The following is a 21,265-nucleotide window of genomic DNA, read 5'->3' on the forward strand; positions in this document are numbered from 1 at the left end:
ACAAAATCATTGTATTTGTTTCATGAGTAGGCCTGTATATATTCATTAACAGTGTTCTTAAACTAAAAATAAAGAATGAAATGTACCTCTTTAATGTGAAGTTGCCCAAATTTGAAATATTTTTTTAAATAAATCATGATCTCCCAGGGAAACCCTAGTGACCTCTTGCAGAACCCTAGGCTTCCATGGAACCCTGGTTGAGAAACCCTGATCTACGAACTACAAAAGCTGAATGAAAAGTAATGAGTGTTACGAGTTGCCAGTAGATGGCAATATTGATGTACTAGAAGCTCTGATATGTCTGTTCTTTCACTTCAGTGGGTGGGAAGTTGCTGTGAGGAAAGGTTGGGTTACTATTGTTTGTGAAATGGAAGCCTGAAGTGAGTAATTGACAATGCACTTTAAGCACAGTGCTGTGACTGTATTTTTGACTGCCAAAGGAGTCCCTGCAAATGAAATTTACTGCTGAATGCAGGTTGTTTATGGTGATGAATGCATTCACATTTGAGTGCGTTTCTGGGCCAAAAAAGTGTAAAGATAGTGAACTGGGAAATGCTGATTTGTGTGATCAAGAACAAAGCAGACCTATGACGACAACCAAATTTCACATCAGAAAAGTTGATGAATTGATTAAGGACAGTTGGCAGATTCTCAAAGGGAAATTTCAGTCAAGCTTGGCATTTCATAGGGACATGGTAGGTCACCTTATTGATGTTCTTCAGTACCAGAAGATTTGTGCAAGATGGATTCCTTGCATGCTGTCGGCAGAGATGAAATCTTCAGGAGTTGAAATTTGCTAGCAATTCTATATGCACAAAGATGGAAAGATTCGGCATTACCCACCATAGAGGAATGGTTGGTGAAATTGACAGAACTTGCTGAGATAGACAAACTGACTTCTTTGAGTAGGGAAAGGACAATTTATTGGTGATTGGAACCCCCTCATGGACTCTTTGTGTAAAAATGAAAAAAAATAAAGTTGTAATTTATGGATTTGATGATTAGACAGGACAGATTATAGAAAGAAGATTAATATGATGTAACTTTAGAGAGAGAAGTTAAAATATAATTGTACCTATAACTGCTGTGAAGAATATCAGAAGCAATTTCTTTATACTTTTGTATCTTTCTCTTTTTTCTACTTCCACTTTTTTTCTTATTGTATTTTTAGTTTTTTCTGTTATTTCCCTCTTTTTCATTTTCTCTGTTCTATTTTAATTTGCATTAGTTCTTATTATTGCTGTTAAACACACACACACACACACACATTTGCTAGCAACTGTTGTCACACAGTGAGAATGAAGGTGAGGAATTTTGTCACAGTATCATGATAGCTGATGAAACATGGACTCATCATTATGACCCAGAAATGAGTATCTGTGCATGGAATATCATCACATAATTTCATCTGTGGAACAAACAAGTTCAAAACCCAGGCTTCAGCAGGAAAACTCATGGTTCCATTTTTTTTTTGTATGGAGATGGTGGTATTCCCATGCATTTTCTTGAACCTGTCACCTTTATCAGTTCAGAATGCTACATTGCAGCATTCAAAACTTGGAAACAACAATTAAGGAGAGTTCAAAAGCACAAGAAGGACATTTTGCTGCAGTATGACAGCACTAGACTTCACACCTCATGGCAGTTGCTAAGTTTGATCTTACTGGCTTACCTCCATCTGTCATGCAATAAGACTTGGTGCCATACAACTTTCACCTTTCCCTAAGTTAAAGAAATACCTTTGTGGGCATCTGATTCAAAAGGTGGAAAGGATTGTCAGGACAAAGTGTGGCATTTTTTTGTGACAGCTTTAAGAAGCTTGTCCATCATTGGCAGAAGTGTGTAGCAAATGGTTTTGATTATGTAAACTCAGGCAACAAAAGAGTTTATTTCAAGGATCATTTTCCTGTTTCATTTATAAAATATATAAATGGGGCAAGTTATAGAGGTGGAGCATTACTTTTAATTCAGTGTTCATATATTCAGGATTAAGCTGCAGTCTTTCTGCTGATGTGCAAGAGAAGTATTGCCAGGCTCTCAGCAGTACCCTGAATTTTCAAAAGATGCTAACATAATTAAGGCAGATGTCACCAGCCTTAAACAGGGCAACAAATTCTCAAATTATTAAAAAGACAAAGTGCCTAGGCATGCAGTCACATGGAGAAATGAAAGAGCAAAGAAGCCAGTGGGTGCACTGTTTAGCAAGTCCACTGGCCGAGCTTCAGCTGGATCTCAGAGATGGATGCAACCCATCCTTCTTGACCATTCTTTCTCAAGCTCCTTCAGTCTTGGTGCCCTGTAAAATAATTTATGAAGACAGACCCCTCCCCACTCCATTTCTATCTGCATGAGAAGGAGGGAGAAAGGACATTATGATAGCAGAAAGGCAGAAGTGTCACCATGTGTAGCTAAGCACTCGTGCATTCATACCCAGTTCAGCGCTGGGCTGCAGTTCCACTCATCTACACAGAGAAAAATTGGCCCCTACCTTTCTCTCCCATAACTGAATTCTAGGCTAGAACACTTAACTTTACAGCAACTCAACAGATAGCTCCTTGGGTATGCTTTGGGCTCATGGGAACTTTGAATTTTTAAATGTTATATTACGCGCAAGCAATTATCTCAAAGCCACTTGTTTGGAAATGATTGCATTAGACTGTTAGAAGTGTTTGTGATGCAGATCTCATGTCCTCCCCCTGTCTTTCTCTCTCTTGCAGTTTCCCTTCTAAAGGATCTGAAACATGCCAATATAGTGACCCTGCATGATATCATCCATACAGAGAAATCCCTAACTCTTGTCTTCGAGTATTTAGTGAGTATATGGAAGAGGGGAGAGAATGCAATAAATTGGAATACAACTTTCTTTATGTGTGAAAATCCAGTTCTCAGTGAGATTCAGAAAAGTAAGAGTGACCCTTCACCACCTCCTTCACCACCTTTCCTAATATACAAGCTGCCACTTTGGTTTGAAAAACGATGGTGCTTAAACTATAGGCAACTGTGACGTCCTCCTGAAGACTCCTGGGAATTGTAGTTTTCTGGGAGGGTTCAAGTGCTCTTAAGGGAATTCTCTGCACTTTTGGGGGACACAGTTCAGCAGCAAGTTTTGTAGCTTGGGTGGAACCTAGAATAGTTCTCAAAAGTTAAGCTCCGAGAGCTTAATAAATGTCACAATAACTCCTCCTAAGAATGCAAAATGCTTCATATATTTGACCTCTATACTAAATAAAACAAGCGTATATTGTAGATCTCTATTGTTACTTTCTTACTTCGCATGGAAAGTTTCTAAGGCTGAAAGATAAGTGGCTTGTAATGCCTCCTGGTCAGTGCTGGAGCTACGAATAAAGAATTGAACCAGGGACCTGCTTCCATCAGCTCCCATTCTTCATTTTCCTAATTCAATTGCCTGTATCTACAGGGGGATCACCATAGGGCCCAATCAAGCTCATTCTTCTCATTGCATATGCCTTCATTAAGCTGACTCAGCATGGGGACCAGCCAGTATGGGGCATCTGATACCCCTGTGTGGCCTTCCCTCTCACTCCAGTTCAAGCTACTCAAGCTGGAATACTGTTGAGGTGGAGGTGAATGTTTGGGGTACCACCAGTTCTCAGATTGCTGTTTTGGTCCATTGTATCTTGGGAGGATTGGGAGCAACGTGCAGTGCATCTTCCAGCCATAAAGCTACGTCTACCGTCTGTGTGTGTTTACTCAGCATTAAGACCCTCTGATTTAATTGTCTAGCAATACGTCTTGTTGAAACACTAAATGTACCAGAGATAAGATCCTGTCCTTGTCTTCCTCAGGATAAAGACCTCAAACAGTATCTAGATGATTGTGGGAACGTAATAAACATGCACAATGTGAAGGTAAGGGTTAATTCCCATATTCGTATGGCTGACCCTTTCCTTTCAGCGATCGCTTCAGCTTCTTGATAGCAGAATTGCTGACAGTGCCAGCAAAGGCTCAGATTAGCTGCAGATTCCACTAGGGGATCTGATATGTTTTGCTGTAGTGGAGAAGAGTATCCTTAGTTGGCTTCCTCCTTCCACTTCTTTCAACAGGCAGGACTGGGAATTTCTTGCTGTCCCTGTAAGGGGAGAGAGCAACCTCCAGGCTGGTTTTCTGTTCCTTCCTGCTCCACTTCTCGAGGAGCTCTTCTTGGATTATTCAATGGTACCCAAGAGCTAAGATCACCTACCTCAGGGCTCTGCCCTATGCCTGGCTACTTTTGCAGGAGGGCTGACCACGCACCCCAGTTGCAGTCAACATCCATGGGAGCACCAGTGTCAACAGATATTGGTGCACAACTTTTTTCAAGGCATGAGGTACTCCTCCTGAGGACTATAGTGGATGGAACCTGGGGTGAAGAACACTGATTCCCCACTATGGATGATTGGGGGAGTCCTCCCTCCACCTGGAATGTGAAGTTGAGTAGGCATGTAATCACCACAGAGTTCTTTGCTCCTCTCATTCTGTCCACTCCCTGGGTTCTGAAATGCGAGTCACACTCCCCTGAGAAAGTTTACCTCATAGCTGCATCCCTGATGGTTGGAAGAGAAATCAGGAAACTTCATCTTGCTCGGCGGCCTCCACTTCTTATGGGTAACCTGGTGTGCAGGAGCTGCTGCCTTAAGAAGCAGTGGTGTGACAAGCGGCCCCAGTCTTCCTTAGGGTCTTCTCCCTCTTTGCTTCATCCAAGGCACCTGGGAAAAACTGCAAACCAGGCCTCACCCAGAAGAGTGAGAGGAGATGGTAGAATGTCTTGCTGCCTCAAGTGAATCAGTTCCATTCTTTCCTTCTGATACGGAGGCTGGAGAACCCTTGGCTGAAGAGGACAAGAAAATTAGACTATTTTCAGAGCCTTTTTCCTCACACGGATTTCTCACTTTTGACTAAGGAAGTCAGTAAGAGGCTAATTTTTAAGGGCCTCCCAGTAACTGGCTAACGTGGTCATGAAAACCAAATGAGCTTTCACTCGAAAGAGGTGACCAACAATGACCACACACACCTCCCCCCCTCCCCTCCGTGTCATGGAACCCTTAAAGGTTCCTTAATGGATGCTCCAGTGACCCGTTGGTTTGGGGCTTGATGCTGGATAAAACCTCCATCATCCCAACAGAATATGCAACAGTGTTCTTCTTAAATGTGATCAGCTGTCTTGACACAAAGGCAGCCAGTGCTATCTCTCAATTGCTATGGCCTCTGTTCTTTAGCCTAAGCAGCATCTGCTATCTTCTTTGGAATTAGGTGCAATATGCCAGGGGGTTAATTATCTGGGCAGTAAGGCTGCCTTCATGGCAGATTTCAGCCTCAACTTACAATAATTCTCAACTAAGGCCATGCCATGAGATGTCATTTGCAAGTTAACATTTTGGAATGTAGATACTAAATCCAAGTTCTTAACCCTAGCAGCTTTAAATGTTGCAGGTCATTGGAGGATTCCTAGATGAAGTCCTGGTGGAACCTAAATTAAAAAGGTAGGCTTTCTGGTTGCATCTAGGTGAGAAGTTAGTGAAAACCCCAGAGACAGACTCATTCTTTTTGGCCCTTGGATCAGTTGGAGTCTGGGCTCCCATTCAGCTGAAAGAACAACCTTCCCATTTTCATTTCATTTTTTTTATAGAACTTTATTAAGATTCTTCCCATTTTCATTCCAGAGGATCTGCTGTTCACCTCTTTGCAAAGGAGATCACAAATAGCAGTGATAGCAGGAATTTACTAGTAAAAGACAGGCTTCCTTGATTCACTCTTAGTGCTTCGCACATGCAGCAGAGATATTTCATCTTGTTCCAGACTATTCTGTGTGATTTTTTTCATTTCTTTCCTCAGGTTCTGAAATCAGGAGGACTGTCCAATACTGAGGGTGATAGATCCTTTCCTGGCCATCAAGGCCATTGAGCCACTGAGCCATTTCCACCTGCTGAAAGATCTTCAGGTGCTACTATTTATAATTTGTGGTTCCTAGGAAGATGAGGACTACAGAGCCATACTAGACTTGAAGTGGGTGAATCAGCACATAGAATACTGCAGACTTTGTATGGAGTCATTGGATTCCATCATGGAGTGTCTATTAAGCTGAAACATTCTGGCCTCCCTGGATCTACAGGAGGCCTATTTGCGTATTTTGATTCACCCCTCTCACCACTGGTTCCTCTGGTTAAAACGTTTGGGGAACTGTTTTCAAAATAGTATTTTCCCCTTCAGCTTGATTTTGGTTCCTAGAATATTCACAGTTTGCATTAATAATGTTTCTTTGGAATTGGGGAATTCATGTTTACATAATGTTTACCTAGATGGTTTTCTCATGAGGTCTGTTTCTGCATCTGCAGAGTGCAGACAATGACTTTGTGTCTGACCACTCTGGGGCCATGAGGCATCCGAGAAAGATGCAGCTTTTTCCTACTCATTCCGCACTTTGGTACAGTGTTCAACATTTAACTATATCTTGTGTTCTAAAGAACAGGAGAGATAAATTGCAGAGCCTTGTCAGATTGCTCTTACATGATCTAACTCTAGCTCACCTCTAGGAACGCATGGTTTCATGCGTAGGTGCAGGATCACTTTCATATATTCCTCTTGGAACTTCTGCCATTTCTGAAGGAAATAGGTGTGAGGTCATGGAGTCACTGCCTGTCTGACTTCACCTAAGAAGGTCCTTCTACTGGTGGAGGTCTCCGGGATTTCAACAGGGAAAGACTTTCTGGTCATGCTGTCCTCAAGCTGTAGTCACCACTTAGATCAGCTGTCAGTGGCATTATTTGGGCTGCAAAGCTCAGGGCTGTTGGCCCTTCATTATCAGCTTCCAGGAGTTTGAGGCAATTCATCTGGCTTTGCTTAGCTTCTGTCCTCTTATATCATTACAACAACATGATCCTTGGAGAAAACGCCATGGTCTGAGTGCATGTTTGACCCAAATGAAGGAAGTAGCAAGTCTCACTCTGTGAGGAAGGAGGTCTCCAAATTATGATGTCAGTGGTTGCATCTGATTTCTGTCTTGGTGGAGTGCTCCAAAGTCTCATCCATTGATGGCTGATTGGTTTGATTGTCCAATTGATCTCGGGGAAGAGTGTCAAACAGTAGATCTTCAATAGAATCACTATGAAGTTTGGGAAAACCTCGGTGGGTCTCTTCATGTCTCCAGCTGAAACCGGAATTATTTCTTCTGATTCTCCACACAGGCAGCAGCAGTGGCAGACTTGATAAGTTTTGGATGGCCTCCAGGCCTGCTTTATGCCTTCCCGCTTTTTCTCTCACTGTTCAGAGTCATTACTTGCTGTTACTTCAACCTGTCATATTCCTGAACTTGCAGTGCGACGTATGATTCTGTACATGCCCTGAACTGTTCCATCATTTATGCCTAAGGTCAGGCCCATTTTTCAGCATGCGTAGGAGTTGTGCCTCCCAACCTTTTCTTCTGTCTAGGTTAAAAAGGACTAGCATAAGCTAGATGTCATCGAACTATCAAGGTTTATCTTTGGGTTTCAGATTGTTTCCTTTCAACAGCCATTGCTGTGGCACAGAGTAACTTTCTGCAACTCTCTGCAGGTGAATCTTGGTCTGCATAGCTCTTTTCTTTAAGGCTCGCTGTGCTGCTGCTGCATTAGCCAGGGTCGCAACTTGTTCTACTAAGATTGCAGCCAGTTCTGTAGCCCTTGTTACTGATGCTGCCCTGTTGGACATTAGTAAGGCAGCTGCATGGTCATTCATCTCTTCCTTTGTGCAACATTACAGTTTGAATGTGCAAGCCTTGGCTGATGCCTCCTGTGGCAGAACTGGTTCCACATATATGACATTCAGCAAACAGATTACCCCTGCAACTTTTGGAAATGCTTGGTAGATCCCAGCTATGGATATCCTCCTCTCCTTCAGAAAAAGAAACATTGGACTGTCAGTATTTTTTTCTACAGCGGACAGAGGGTATTCAACTCTCCCACGTCCAGTTCCTTGTGAACAGCAGGGCTTTTCTGCCTTCTTACTAATTCTCATGTTGGAATTCTCATGTTGCTTGTTAATTCCATCAGTTGGCTTGGAGGTTGCTCTCTCCCCATATAGGGGCATCAAAGAATATTTGTTCCTGTCTGCTGGAGTGAATGGGAGAAGCAATTATGGATAACCTCCATCCATTGTAGAAAAAAGACCATCACAGTAAGTCAAATATTCCATATACACTGTTAATGTTTTAATGAAAAGTAAACATGTACTGTACCAGGATTTCCCAAGCTGTGTTGAACTTCAGCTCCCATGATCCCAGCTTGATTTTTTTTTCTATCTCCCTTTTAATGGCATAAGAGGAACAGAGTTTCTAAGGATCACGTGTTCAGGGGCTAAAAATGTCATCTGTATGTGTATGTTCAGTTGACTGAAATCCAAACAAATATGTCATGGATCCTGTGTAATACGTGAAAAGAATTGTATATATCATGGTGCAAATTTTGGACCCAAATGGAACCGCTATGGGACATTCCTACAATAAATGCACTAAGCTTGCTTCCGGAGATTCAGATGTCACCAAACGATCAAAAGCAGTGATGCCCAGTAAAGGGAAGCAGGTTTTGTTTTGTTTTTTTCATTCTTTAGCTATGTGTTTTCCTTAGATGCTACCCTGGTTATAGATGTGACACACTATGCGATCTGGAAGTATATTAGGAAAAGAGGGCAAGTTGTACCGATCAGATATTGTATATAAATGCATTACTAGGGAGCACATTATGTTGTTTTTAAGAACATTAAATGATATGCAGTATGAATTACACTGTGAATGGTAGGAAATTGTGCGTGCCTAGAAAAATTCACTTAAGATGGCTTTGTTTCCTCTTCTAGTTGTTTCTGTTCCAGCTGCTGCGTGGCTTAGCTTACTGTCACCGTCAGAAGGTGTTGCACCGAGACCTGAAGCCCCAGAATTTGCTTATTAATGAGAGAGGGGAGCTCAAACTAGCGGATTTTGGTGAGTACAGTCAAATCCTCTTTTGCTCTATATCCCAACAACTTTTGGACTGATGCGCTCTTATTCTTGGTGACGGATGGCCTTGCGGGGTAGGCAGCGATATGAGGATTGGGCCAAATTTTTCATTCTCATCACACTTGCAGTGTTTGGCAATGCACTGCCAAATTTCACTGGCTCACTTCCATTAGCTTTAACAGTTGTTTAACAAAAGGGGGATGAGGCGGAGGCTGGGAGCTCTCAAATCTTATTCTCTGCTCTATGGAATGGCTCAGCTTTTGCAAATATATAACTTTCCGTGTTTTACAGGACTAGCACGGGCAAAATCTATCCCCACCAAGACCTACTCCAACGAGGTGGTTACACTTTGGTACCGACCACCTGATATCCTGCTGGGCTCAACGGAATACTCCACCCAGATTGACATGTGGTACAGATTCTCCTCTCTGATTCCCTGGATGCTCTTATTTTTCTGCTTCCCCTGGGTAACTTATTCATCTGCCACACTGTAGGACTCTTGATTCAGTGATACCTAAGTTCAAACAAGTGTTCCTAAGTTCAAAAATAAGTTATTTTAGTTTAATTATAGGTTTTTAGAAAATAAGTTTTCTAATTTTCCAGTCATCTTCGAAAAGGTTCAGTCTTCGTTCTTCCCATTTTGTATGCAAAACTGAGGTTCTGTAATTTGTTCATTAATAAACGCACACTCCAGGGCACTTAGAGCTCAGGAAGGAAATCGTTGTGGAACAGAAAAAGAGGACTGAATCTGGGATGAAGAGATAAATGTACAACTCCTGACTCTCTAAAGCAGCTGACCCCAGTTTGGGTCTCCCCAACTACAGTCAACTCCTCAAGGCTGCACTAGAGCACAAGTGGTCCTCACTTAACAACCACCCATTCAGCAACTGCTTGAACTTATGACGATGCTGAACAAATAGTACTTATGACTGGTCTTCATACTTAAGCTGGTCACAGCATCTTTGTGATCTGGGCGCTGGAGCCCGGCTTGCAATTATGACGTCTCAGTGTCCTGCTGTCACGTGATCACCTTTTGCAACCTTTTTTGCCAGCTTCCTACAAGCAAAGTCAATGGAGCTGAAGGAGGGGGAGGTTGCAAATGGTGACCATGTCACATTCCTGCTTAACGACCCACAGTGATTTGCTTAATGATGGCAACTGGAAGTGCTGGAATTTCCGTTGCTAAGCGGTGCAGTCGTGTGACATCACTCTTTTTGACCACATCTCTTAGCGACAGAAATTCTGGTCCCAATTACCATTGTTAAGTGAAGGCTACCTGTAGTGGTTTTCAAACTGCTTTGTGGGGCTCTCTGGAAGCATAGCATCAGTTCTATATAGCAGAGGCTATTCGTGACAGTCAGGTCAGCTTATCTACCTGAACTGATATTTCCCGTAATATACAGGTGCTAATATGTAATGTGTTCTAAGGAGGACAGTGATTTGAGGCTCGCTGGTCCTGTCATACATTCCCTAGAATGCCTCCTCTCTATTCCTAAAGGAACGGGGATTGACTTTGTAAATTTTCGATTTTTAAAAAGGTAATTCCAAATATCGAACAAAATCACTGGCTGACCAGCAAAATCCCATAATAGAAGTGTTTTGTTGGTCTACCAGTGATTTTGTTCAATCACCACGACAGAGATAAGAGGTAAGAATTAGGAACTGCAGCTGACAGCACAAAGATATGGTCCTTCCTGTTTTCTCTGGGTTGACAGTGAAATCTGCCTGCCTTTCTCCACAGGGGTGTGGGCTGCATTTTCTATGAGATGTCCACAGGACGGCCACTCTTCCCAGGCTCCACAGTTGAGGAGCAGCTGCATTTCATTTTTCGGATATTGGGTAAATATCTGCCAGGGTTGCATCGCTGAGAAATCACTGAAGGAATGGGAGGCAGAGGGAATGAGGACTAGCGGAGAGGTTGCTCTGTAGTTTCATAATGGAAGTTAGGAGTTTCTTCAGGGATCCCCGTCAGAACACTGGGTTACAAATAAATTGATCAAAAGCAAAACACATTTTGAAAAACCCTCCCAGATCAGCCTGTCTGTCACTAAGAATAGTGTGTCTTAGAATTTAGAATTTGAAAGACACAATACAGAAGGAGAAAAGGAGTAGGAACAAAGAAGAAAAAAGTCATCCCTATCAGCAGGGATGAAAACTGTCCAGGAGGAGGAAGAGCCTCATCTCTTAGCCATGTGGATGAAATGATCTTGTTTCTCATCTTCCTCTTTGTTGCTTTCATGTGACATGAAAATGGGTGCTCTTTGGAAGCCTCATCGTTCACCCCTTTTCTGAACTCTGCTTCTTCTTCTCTGTTGCCAGGGACACCCAATGAAGAGACGTGGCCTGGAATCCTGTCCAATGAAGAATTCCGAGCTTATAATTACCCCAAATACCGTTCTGAGGCCCTGATCAACCATGCCCCACGGTGAGTGTCAGCATGAAGTTCAGATGTGGTAGCCTTTGATGGGTGACAATCTGCTGCAGTCATCCCAGAAAAGAGAAGGAGCAAGCCACCTGGAGTTGGGATAGGATGCTTTTGACACCACACAGTCTGGACAATTTCATGTATGTCTTTTCAACCATTAAGGGTAGAGACTTCTTTAAGAACAAGAAGAGAGAGACATGGACTTATTGTGCAGCCATAGATAGTTTTTCTTGCTTTCTCCCTCTCATTGTGGAGTGTGGAGAGCAGATACACCCAAGTAAAAGCTAGCCTATGGGTCAGGCCCTCCCAGAAGCTTGTACTGGAGATACTTCCTATTTAGGCCTTTTAGTTGCTTTTTTTTCAGCAGAGATGCGGCCAAAGAGCTTTGCCTGGGGTACCTTCTCTGCTGAATTCCAGGCAGGAGCCAAGACACAAATACATGTGTGTGAGTAGCCAGAATGCACAAGGTGTGCATTTGGCCAAAAGCTTTGTTGTGCTTTATTGGGAAGAAAAGGGGATTAACAAGACCTTTGCTCGGGCCTTGGCTCCAAAGGATGGAACAGACATTGATGATTCTTCGGTGCAGCTCCAGATGAATAACTGACTCAGGGACATGAAGTATTTTACCTCTTCAAATGCTGGAAAGACAGTGGGCATCAGCATCAGAAAGTGACAGTCCTGGGAAGCAGAACCCCAGTTCCCCTCAGGAGGTTATGAGTCTGACCTTTCTTTTCTCTCCTGAACTGTACAGGCTGGACAATGATGGGGTTGACCTTTTAGGAAAGCTGCTGCAGGTGAGCCGTTGTTTTTGTCTGGTTGGAGAATGAGGCTTAGAGGTCTCTGATACTTTCTCCTAGGAGTCCTAAACGCCTTACATTTCTTTCCCAACCTCAGGCAGTGGAAAAATCTTCCCTGCCATCACAAGCAGGCAACAATGAACTTGCTTAACAAATAGAGATCATATAAAGAAAGCATTGTCTTCTCCTCCTCAAAGAATGAATGCATTGGACAAAATGGGCTGCCAGTTAGGACCTCAAGTGACCTCAAGTAAAGCTGCTTATCTTCAAGGACTGTTGCAAAACTATTCTCTGGGAATGTACACACACACACACACACACACACAAATTCGAAAGTGGAGTACATTAAAAAGAAATCAGGTGGATCCGTCATAGAACAGGTGCTCCTGCAGAAATAATTCTGCTTTGTTTGCCCCAATTCCTCAGTCTACAGCCTGTGGGTGCTAATATATTATGAGACTGCAGTCCGAGAGGTAGGAAAGTGCTTCAGTCCTATCTGTATCAGCCCCTCTGCTTGTTTTGCAGGCTCATTGCTGACAGGATTCAGTTCAAAATAGGTGGAGAACTTGTGATCCGCCAATTCAAATACTGTGTGTTAGGCATGGATGGCAGCCTGCCCTGGGCGGCTCCTGTGGGTGTTTTGCGGCCTACCTGGAAGTGTAAAATCTGTCTGTTTAAAAAAATTGAGCAGGCTGCAATACTAATTGACATTTGATTAGAAATACTTTATAATTCAAAGTATTCTGGTAATTGTTAGTTAAAATCTTTGGGCTTTCCGGCCAGCTTTAAAATTATTTTGCACATTCCTTGTGTTTTGGGTCAGAGCCCCCATTTTGTTCTGAGATTTCTCTTGTCATAAGTGATGGGAGGAGGCAGATGGAGGTATTTGGGTAGTTGTTTTTGGAAGTTATGAGAAATTTTTAGCAGTACTGTACATCCTTTTTGGAGAATTGGGGCACAATTTAGCATTTGATTCCAACAGTGTGGTAATTAAATGGCTAGGCTCCCTTTTGGAAAAAAATTGCTTTTGTAGGTGGAGCAAAAAGCTAGATACCATTCGTAGCCTTCATCTAATCATAGGATTGATCTCTCTTCTCTCTTTTCCTCTCCCCAAATGCAGTTTGAGGGCAGGAAGCGGATCTCTGCAGATGAGGCCATGCGTCACCTGTTCTTCCACAGTCTGGGAGAGCGGGTCCTCAAACTTCCGGACAGTAGGTGGAGGCTAAGGAGGGAGGGAGGCCAGGGATGTCGAGTAGTGGTTGAACAAATGAGATCAAGGGTGAGAAAAGGGTGTGTTGATGAAAGCATGAAGTGGATGATAAAAAGACCATGGATTCATTTGCATGGTATAACTGGTTCTTGGCATGAATGACATCTCCATCCTGTCCTACTAACTTCGAAGTTCCATCTGTTATGATGTAGTGGTTAACTGGTGAGGATGTTTTTGTTGGCGGGCTAAGAGTTTAAGGGCACCCAAGCTCTGTTTTGCAGTTATTTTGTTACTCAGCTAATCCAGTGGATTAGTGTATACACTATTAAAGGCTGGGGGTGAGGGTGGGGATCCGATCAGTTACTTCAGCATAAGAGGTCCATCGTCATAATTCCTGTCAATTTACGTTCACAAAAGGACAGAAGATCTAGATCTGGCAAACATATTTACCATCTGACTCTCTGGTGCATTGTATGAAGAGTCTTTTCCTTAGACTTGCACCTCACGTACCTGCTTCCTGCTTCCTCTGCCCCTGTTATTCAGCCTAGTTTTAATTATCCTGCACCTCAGTTTTCCCATTTTCTGAGATGACCTCACAGTCCACTTTCTTACCTTGGGGCTCCTCCTCATGGCAGCAGTGAAGTGCTGCTGTCCAGAACAGGACTGCTGGAGAAAGAGTGCCAGCCTCGGTTCCAGCTCCTTCTCTACCTCAACACCAAGGCAGAAGAATGGCAGGGAGGAGGCTGAGTGGGGGACACCTTCTTTGGTGTCAGCCTCTGGCAACGGAAGACCTGCAGGACTTTTGCGGTCAGTTCTCTGATCTCACAGAGTGAGCCCTCCGTGGAATTGGAGGCCTGGCACTCAGGGAGCTTTTTTTTTCATTGCTCTTATCCTGCAGTTCACGTGCTAGCATGATAGAACAGTAGGCCTAGCAATTGGTGCTGTCTCACTGGTTCTGTGTCTTCTTTTCTTCCTTCTCCTGCAGCAACATCAATATTTGCACTAAAGGAGATTCAGTTACAGAAAGAGACTGGGCTGAGATCAGCTTCCCTGCCCGAATCAGGTGAGAAGTGGTTGTCGAGCGATACTCTCAACAGGAGTCCCTCCTGCTTTTCCATTAGCCCTCAGTTTGGAATAAAATTCTCTTCCTCCCCCTGAATGGGCAGTCCACGTTTCTTGGTACTGAAAGGGCACCTTGATAGCCCTTTCCTATCTGCTGTCTCTTCCTCTCTCCAAAAGCTGCTCTCCTGGAGAAGCAGTCTTTTCCCATCTCCCTGCTTAACGCTACTTCTGTCCAGTGCGGTTGTGCAGCAAACAGTCTCTCCTCTCCTACAGGCAGCGCCATGTTCTGGGTAGTGGACACTGAATTTTAGCCACCAGGCCAGGTATCTGTGCCCCACCCCCTTCCATCCACACTTCTTCCTCTTCACAGCATGATGAGTTGGCACCCTCCCCTCTCTCATCCATCCACCCCTGTCTAGAGTCCTCTTGACACTTCTGCCTCAAACCTGCCTGAGCCTTTTTTGCTTTGGCGCACCCCCACTTGTGGGCTCTTTAACCTTTGGGATCAGAAGTATGGAAAGGGGAGCAAAGTGATGGAGGAGTGGGGAGGGAGCTGGGTACAAAAAGCATGTGGCATTGGAGCACAATGATCTTGAGATTGAGTGGCAACTGAGGAAATGCCCTTGTTCAAGACTCAGCTTGGTGATGCTCTCATCAGGTGGCCTTAGGCCAGCTGCACTTTCTAGCCCACAGTCCTTCCATCCATAGAATGGGGCTAAAAACACTTGACCTAACGTGGCTGCTTTATCAGATTGCTGAGAGAATGTGAAACTTGCATCCCTGTTAGAAAACTATAACTCCAGATTGCTCAAAGCTTTATGTCAGCGCTGAGTAGTATTATGAGACGGGGAGATGCTGTCGGGTTGGGGAGGAAACACTGGAAGGGATCTGGGTGATAATAATGGCATCATCATCTAGAACAGTGTTTCTCAAACTTGGCAACTTTAAGTTGGGTGGACTTCAACTCCCAGAATTCCCCAGCCATCATGAAGTTGAAGTCCACCTATCTTAAAGTTGCCAAGATTGAAAAACACTGATCTAGAAGTTGGGGGAAGGAGCAAAATGCATTCTACCCATAACACTTTTGCTGTTTTCCTACAGTGAATGGTCAGAACGGACGACCAAGCCTGCTGCTTTGAAGCCTACAGATCTGGGTTGGCAAGGGTAGAAAGCCAGGTTCCCCCCCCATCCCCCCCGGACAAACTCCACTGGTGGCTTCTTTGTATTGAACTGTGGCATGAGGACTTGTGCTGGGAATTTGCTGGGGCAAGGCCGGGGGGCCCTGGAACTGAGGAGAAGCATGACTGCCCTGGCACCGAGAAGCCAGCCACCTATTCTCTGTTCCGCTGGGACGGACTCTCCCTCCCTCCCCCCACTCACACACATGGTGTTTCATTTTATTTTTTAAGTTTTATTTTTTCAATGCAATATTATAAATATTATATTTACAAATATCTATACAGAGAGAGAGAGAGACACCCCCCCACCCTAGCCTCTCCAGCAATGGGGAGTGTACAGTATTAACTATGAGGGAGCCAATCCCCTACCCATCTCATCCCAGCAGTGGGCAAGGGGGAGGGAGGAGAAACACAGGGGCCAGAGTAGTTCCATCCTCTGCACTCCATAATCCAGGAATCAGCAGGGTTGGGGAGGTTGTCAATATTTAGGATGATGGGCGGACTCCACCTTCCCAGCTGTAATCACCACCTTTGGACTCGGTGTGGCACTGTTCTCCTGGCCTAGCTATGTCTGTTGAAGTCCCAGGGAAGGAGCAGGCAACCAGGTGTCCTCTGATAATTCTCCAGTTCTTTGGGAAGATGGTCCTTCTTTTCCTGTCTTCCTTCCTTTTGGGACTTCCTGGCTGCAAGGGTCCCCTTTCCGAACCTTTCCTGCTCAGTTTTGGAGCTGCCTCCATCTCCTTCCCACACCAAAGTGGAGTCTCCCTTTTTTATCCCTTGGGTCTTGACTGGTGCCTCACCTGGGCTTGCACTTGGTCAGTGCTCTCAATCCCAGCTTACTCCTGTTCATCTGTTACAGCTCTTGTATTACTTGCTTGGTACTCAGGGTTTGCATTTCTTCCTTTCCCTTTCCAGACATGGTCCACTGACTTCTAGTCTAGATACAGTCTACACAAGCACCAGCGATACTAGTAGGCCTGGTGCAGGAAATTCCAGTGGATTGTGCCTTGTTCTCTCACCACTGTTCTTTGTTTTTTATGTATACTACAGTCCCTAGGTGATCATGACTTGTAGCTTGTCTTACATTTCTTACATCCATATGACTGTGTTATGAACGGGCCCATCTAGATCTTTCCCTGATGTTGTGGCATTTATTTTGGCCTAAAAAACTTGGCGCCTTCCAAAAATTTGGGGCAACAACTTCCCTCAGCTTCAGTCAGCAGTCTGGGAATATGGGAGCAGTCAACCAAAACATCTGTAGGACTATAAGTTGCCAGTCTTTCTTGGTCATCTTCATACAAACCATTTGCCTTGTCCCAGTGCTGCTTAGTCTTTTCACATCTGTTCCTACAATCTTCACACCATGACCTTCGATGTAACGATTTACAGCAGTGGCTTCTTAGTCCTTTGTTATGCAGATTACTGGCTCCCTTAATCCCTATTCTTTCTTGAATCCAAAGTAAACCAACAGCTGTTCTGCAGTTAACCACCCAAGCTCCAGTGATCTCTTCTACTATTGAGAAACAGATACCTAAGAGGCCATGGGCCCTTTCCACAGCTCTTTAGTCACTGGTTTCAAAGGTCAGTCAACTCCTGTCTATGCCTCTTCTAGAAAAACTAACCCTCCTTGCTTTAATCAACATCCCTCCAAAACTGTCTATCTTTTAGATTGACTTTTTGGTCTTTACTTGGAAGACTCCGATGTCTTCGCTTCTGCTCTGTTTTGCAGTCTTGGTATAACCTCTTGGTATGCCAGAGCCGTCAAGATTGAGACAGAAAAGTCTCCGTGAGCCCTGCCTGTGCATTCTCAGTGGCTTGGGCTCCCTCTGCTTCCAAGCCTCCTACCTTGAGGAGAGCTGGCTTACAGGAAGAGGGAAATGCCCAACAGTATCATAGTTCCCCAGGCCAGGACTGTTCCTTTGAGCTCAGGGCACAGAACTGAAGGGTGGGGATCCATCTCCTAGCATTTCTTCTCTGGGGGTATATAGACAAGGCAGCACCCCTTTTCCCTCTTTGATCACAGCCTATATGTGTCTGTATGCGTGTGTGCGTATGTCTGTGTATATATATGTACATAAGTAACCATTTTTATATGCAGCATGAAGCGCTTACAAGGTTCCAAGATCTTCCCTTGACGAGAGCCATAAGATGAACTGTTCTTGTTACAACACTCAGGCAACTTAAAGGATTTCTGGAAACACCCACAGAGGACATGCAGAGGTGTAGCCCACCTTGCGCACTGGGATGCAAGGAGTTTGCAGCGCTGGTGGCCTCTTGCCTTGGCATTCAGATGCCACTGCCCATGCAATGGGAAAGCCTGGGGAAAAGCCTTGCCCACGCGGACTTCCCAGCATTAGCCTCTTTGCATAGGGTTGTGTTTACACAGGCATCCTAATAAGGACGGACCAGCCTCTTTCCTTCAGTTCAGTGAACATCCACCGGTCCTTTTTTAGCCAACTAACTTGCTTGCGTGATCCTCCCCTCAGTTCCTGCCTACTGGGCTTTTGACTACAGCCTCCCAGTTCCTTCCTTTTGTCTCCTCTTTCGACTGCACCTTAGAATCAGAAACCTCTGGTAGAGGGATCATTTTCTTGCCCCAGCTAATCAGAGTTCTCACCTTCCTACCTGGAACATGTTCCTGAAGCGCTCTGGACCTAGCGGTTCAAAAGGTTTCCCTGCCTTAAAACTGACCTCAGTAGGTTTGAAATGAGGTCACACTTCCATCCGGTGGGAACTCGCCAGTCATTTGCCAGTCACAATCTGTATGTTTTGTTGCTTCAATTCTTGCAGACATCATTCTTCAATGTGATACAGCAGTAGACTTGGTTTGCTGCCAGAATCCAAATTAGAGTTGTAGACGTACAGTGAGGCTATAGCTGAGGCTATTGCTCAATTTAAAATCCTGCTCTTAGAGAGCATATAGGGAGTCATCAGAAGAACTGGAGAGAACAGGAGATGGTTTAACCATGGTTTATTCAGTGCAGTGTTGAATCATAGGTCATACAAACTGGGTTCTGAACCCCACTTGAAACCATGGTTTTAAGGGCTGCTTTGCTGCATTTTTTATCTGTTGTTAATCTGAACCGCCCTCTTAACCCTAGTGAAAGACCACAAGCCATGGGTGATTAAGTATTGAATCTGTATGGGACTGGCAGGAACTCATATTACACTGTGTGGAGTAGTTTAGAGAGATAATGGCCAAGATATACAGGGCTACCTTTGTGGAGGGGGTCCAGAATCTATTCTGTTTTGGTTTATGGAATTCATTTTCTCTCCCTGCCGAAAGAGAGGAAATGGGGTTCTAGGGTATGGAAGAACGTAGCCGAGGTGTAAAACATGAGGTATTCTCCAAACACAAATGGGCTTTGCTGAATTTTCAGGACTTCTGTTCAGGAATTTGGGGAAGTGTGGTTTCAAAATAATGCTGAGAATTTGGGAGCAGTTTAGGGCCTAAACTGAGGATTCAGAATTCTCAGAGGTGACAGCAGGAACAAATGCCATGATGGCTAAACCAGTTTGCATATAGCATGGATGTATTCTTAATTCAAACCTATTCATAAGAGCTTTCATGTGAGAAGAAAACCGAAGATGGCCTGTTGGATAATGAATGTACAGAGGATTTGGATGTTGCTTTTGAGGCGGGTGGGGGAGTGCAGAACCCCAGAATTTCTTTCTGGACTGGAGGTGAGCAACCAACCTCTTCTTGCAGGAAACAGAAACCCAGGAATGGATAATCACTAGCACATGGAATGGACTATCTCCATGTGCTTCCCCCACCTCACTCCTGCTTCCCTCCACATCAATGGAGTAGGTATGGAGTTTCAGTTCTCCTAGTATGGAAGAAGAAACTCTGTCCTTGTATATAACTTGAATTGGGGGAGCAACTTTCTCTTTCAAAGATCAAAGCTTACCATTGTAGAAGAAAAGTCCCTGAGGAACAAAACGAACAATTTTTTTTCTCCTCCAGATGCTCCCTCCACCTTCTTTGGGGTTAATTAATGCACCATATCCAAATGTATGGAACTGATTAAAAGTCTCCAACAATCTCAGGTGTACGCTGTGTTGTATTTAAACTTGAGTTGGGATTGTGGGTCATGTATCTTTAACAGAAGAGGAAAAGTCTTGGCTGCCTTTTTGAGATTTTCTGCCACTATTGCTATTTCAAGATACTCGGTCCATACCAGTATGCACTGCAAAGTACCCCCAGATTTCTCATGAGCAAACCATGGAAATGACATGCTGGCTTATGAGCAAATTTGCCCGTTGATGGGGCTCTGGGGCATCCTCCAAATGTCAGGTTTTTGCCTTTCATGGAGTGCAAGCCAGTTGATGGGGAAAGACTGTTGGCAGACTAGACAACAGCTTGCCATGAATAATAGCATAGCATCAGTGTTCCTGACCAGATCCACCGGAAAGGAGCCCTGTTGTGCTGGAAAATCTAATTTCTGTTCATACATGCCATAGGACATTTGGGGAAGTAAGTCCTTTTGAAATAGAGTTTTCTGTGACCAATGTGGCTTGATAACAGACAGTCATGCAACTTGCTACGCCCCAGGTGCTCAACCTGTTAGGGCTGGTAAGTGTTTGGAATTTGAGAAAATGGGAGTGCTCTGCTGGGGTAAATTGCTAATTTACAAAATGGCAGCCACAGTGAAACCAAACTCCTAAAAAGTAAATTGATATAATGCTACCTACCACCCCTTTAGCAATTCCTATGATCCATGCTTATCTTGTCCTGCAGCCATTTTTATTTTCTAATAATAATGAATGGGGTTTGTGGGTGCCAAGGAAGGTATGAGGCGGCATGCTGGGGTTCTGGGAAGCCTTGTGGGGATTACTGCTAAGCTGTAACTGCTTGGTCTTGGCCTAGTATGGTGTGTTTCCTATATGACCATTGCTTAGTATGTTGTGCAATTCCAAAAAATTGTAGAAGTCATGGTTAAGCAAAATAGCAACAGCAGATGTATGAACCAAGCCCATATATGTCAGTGCAAGGACTTGGAAAAGTGCATTCCTCTTAGATGCCTAAACCTAATTTCCTTTTTGCTAACTATGTAGGAAATGGTTGCCATGTTAGGCCCACTGAAGTAGAAATAACGATTTTGGATTTGTGCTTACAGTTTGCAATGATGTTGGAATTGGCAAACTGCAGTAAATCCGTTTTCTTCGCAACAGATTTTGCTCCATCGTTGCGATGAGAGTAGATTTTCACAAAGCTAACTGCTATAAAAGTGAAAATGTGCTTTGAAGTTTCATTCATAATTGAGATTCTAAACTCAGGGCAAGTCACATGTATTCTTCAGTGATGTGTACATTCAATCTGTTTTGCAGCATAACTCTCTGTTGCAGGGGAAGGGTAGCTTGAAAAAATCAAAAGCCAAGTTCTGGAATGCAGCATCACCTCTAATTGACAAAAAGTATCAACAGGTGTAGACACTTGGTGCACAAAGACAAGGTATTGCAACAGAAGTGAAAGAGGGAAATGCTTGGACTTAGTTCACGTATTGTGCCAAGCCGTGGTTGGTTTACCCACAATTTGTTGAATAAAATTGGGTACCTAGCTCCATTTCAGGAATGTCTAGTCCTGCTGGTTCTAGAGTATTGGCCTCCCTAAATGCATTAAAGTATGGT

The 21,265-nt window shown here is 44.0% G+C and overlaps 2 protein-coding genes across 5 annotated transcripts in view; one reads left to right on the top strand and one right to left on the bottom strand.

Moving 5' to 3' along the window:
* The window catches only part of CDK16 (cyclin dependent kinase 16), a 58,865-nt gene extending 39,185 nt beyond the window's left edge, over nucleotides 1-19,680 (top strand). For 3 of the 4 annotated variants that reach the window (XM_063294049.1, XM_063294053.1, XM_063294050.1), the window contains 9 exons: nucleotides 2,718-2,812; nucleotides 3,807-3,869; nucleotides 8,824-8,947; nucleotides 9,254-9,374; nucleotides 10,704-10,801; nucleotides 11,282-11,387; nucleotides 12,139-12,181; nucleotides 13,305-13,395; nucleotides 14,380-14,553. In XM_063294049.1, the coding sequence (XP_063150119.1) occupies nucleotides 2,718-2,812; nucleotides 3,807-3,869; nucleotides 8,824-8,947; nucleotides 9,254-9,374; nucleotides 10,704-10,801; nucleotides 11,282-11,387; nucleotides 12,139-12,181; nucleotides 13,305-13,395; nucleotides 14,380-14,552 (914 nt within the window). In that variant the 3' untranslated portion in view covers nucleotide 14,553. Of the gene's footprint in view, nucleotides 1-2,717; nucleotides 2,813-3,806; nucleotides 3,870-8,823; nucleotides 8,948-9,253; nucleotides 9,375-10,703; nucleotides 10,802-11,281; nucleotides 11,388-12,138; nucleotides 12,182-13,304; nucleotides 13,396-14,379; nucleotides 14,554-15,557 lie in introns of those variants that run through there. The other variant, XM_063294052.1, reaches the window with a different exon arrangement.
* LOC134490780 (ER membrane protein complex subunit 3-like) overlaps nucleotides 1-21,265 on the bottom strand; it is a 66,395-nt gene that overhangs the window by 10,019 nt on the left and 35,111 nt on the right. The gene's annotated exons all lie outside the window — the stretch shown is intronic.

This window comes from Candoia aspera, chromosome 2 (genome assembly GCF_035149785.1).
Source record: "Candoia aspera isolate rCanAsp1 chromosome 2, rCanAsp1.hap2, whole genome shotgun sequence".
NCBI lineage: Eukaryota > Metazoa > Chordata > Lepidosauria > Squamata > Boidae > Candoia > Candoia aspera.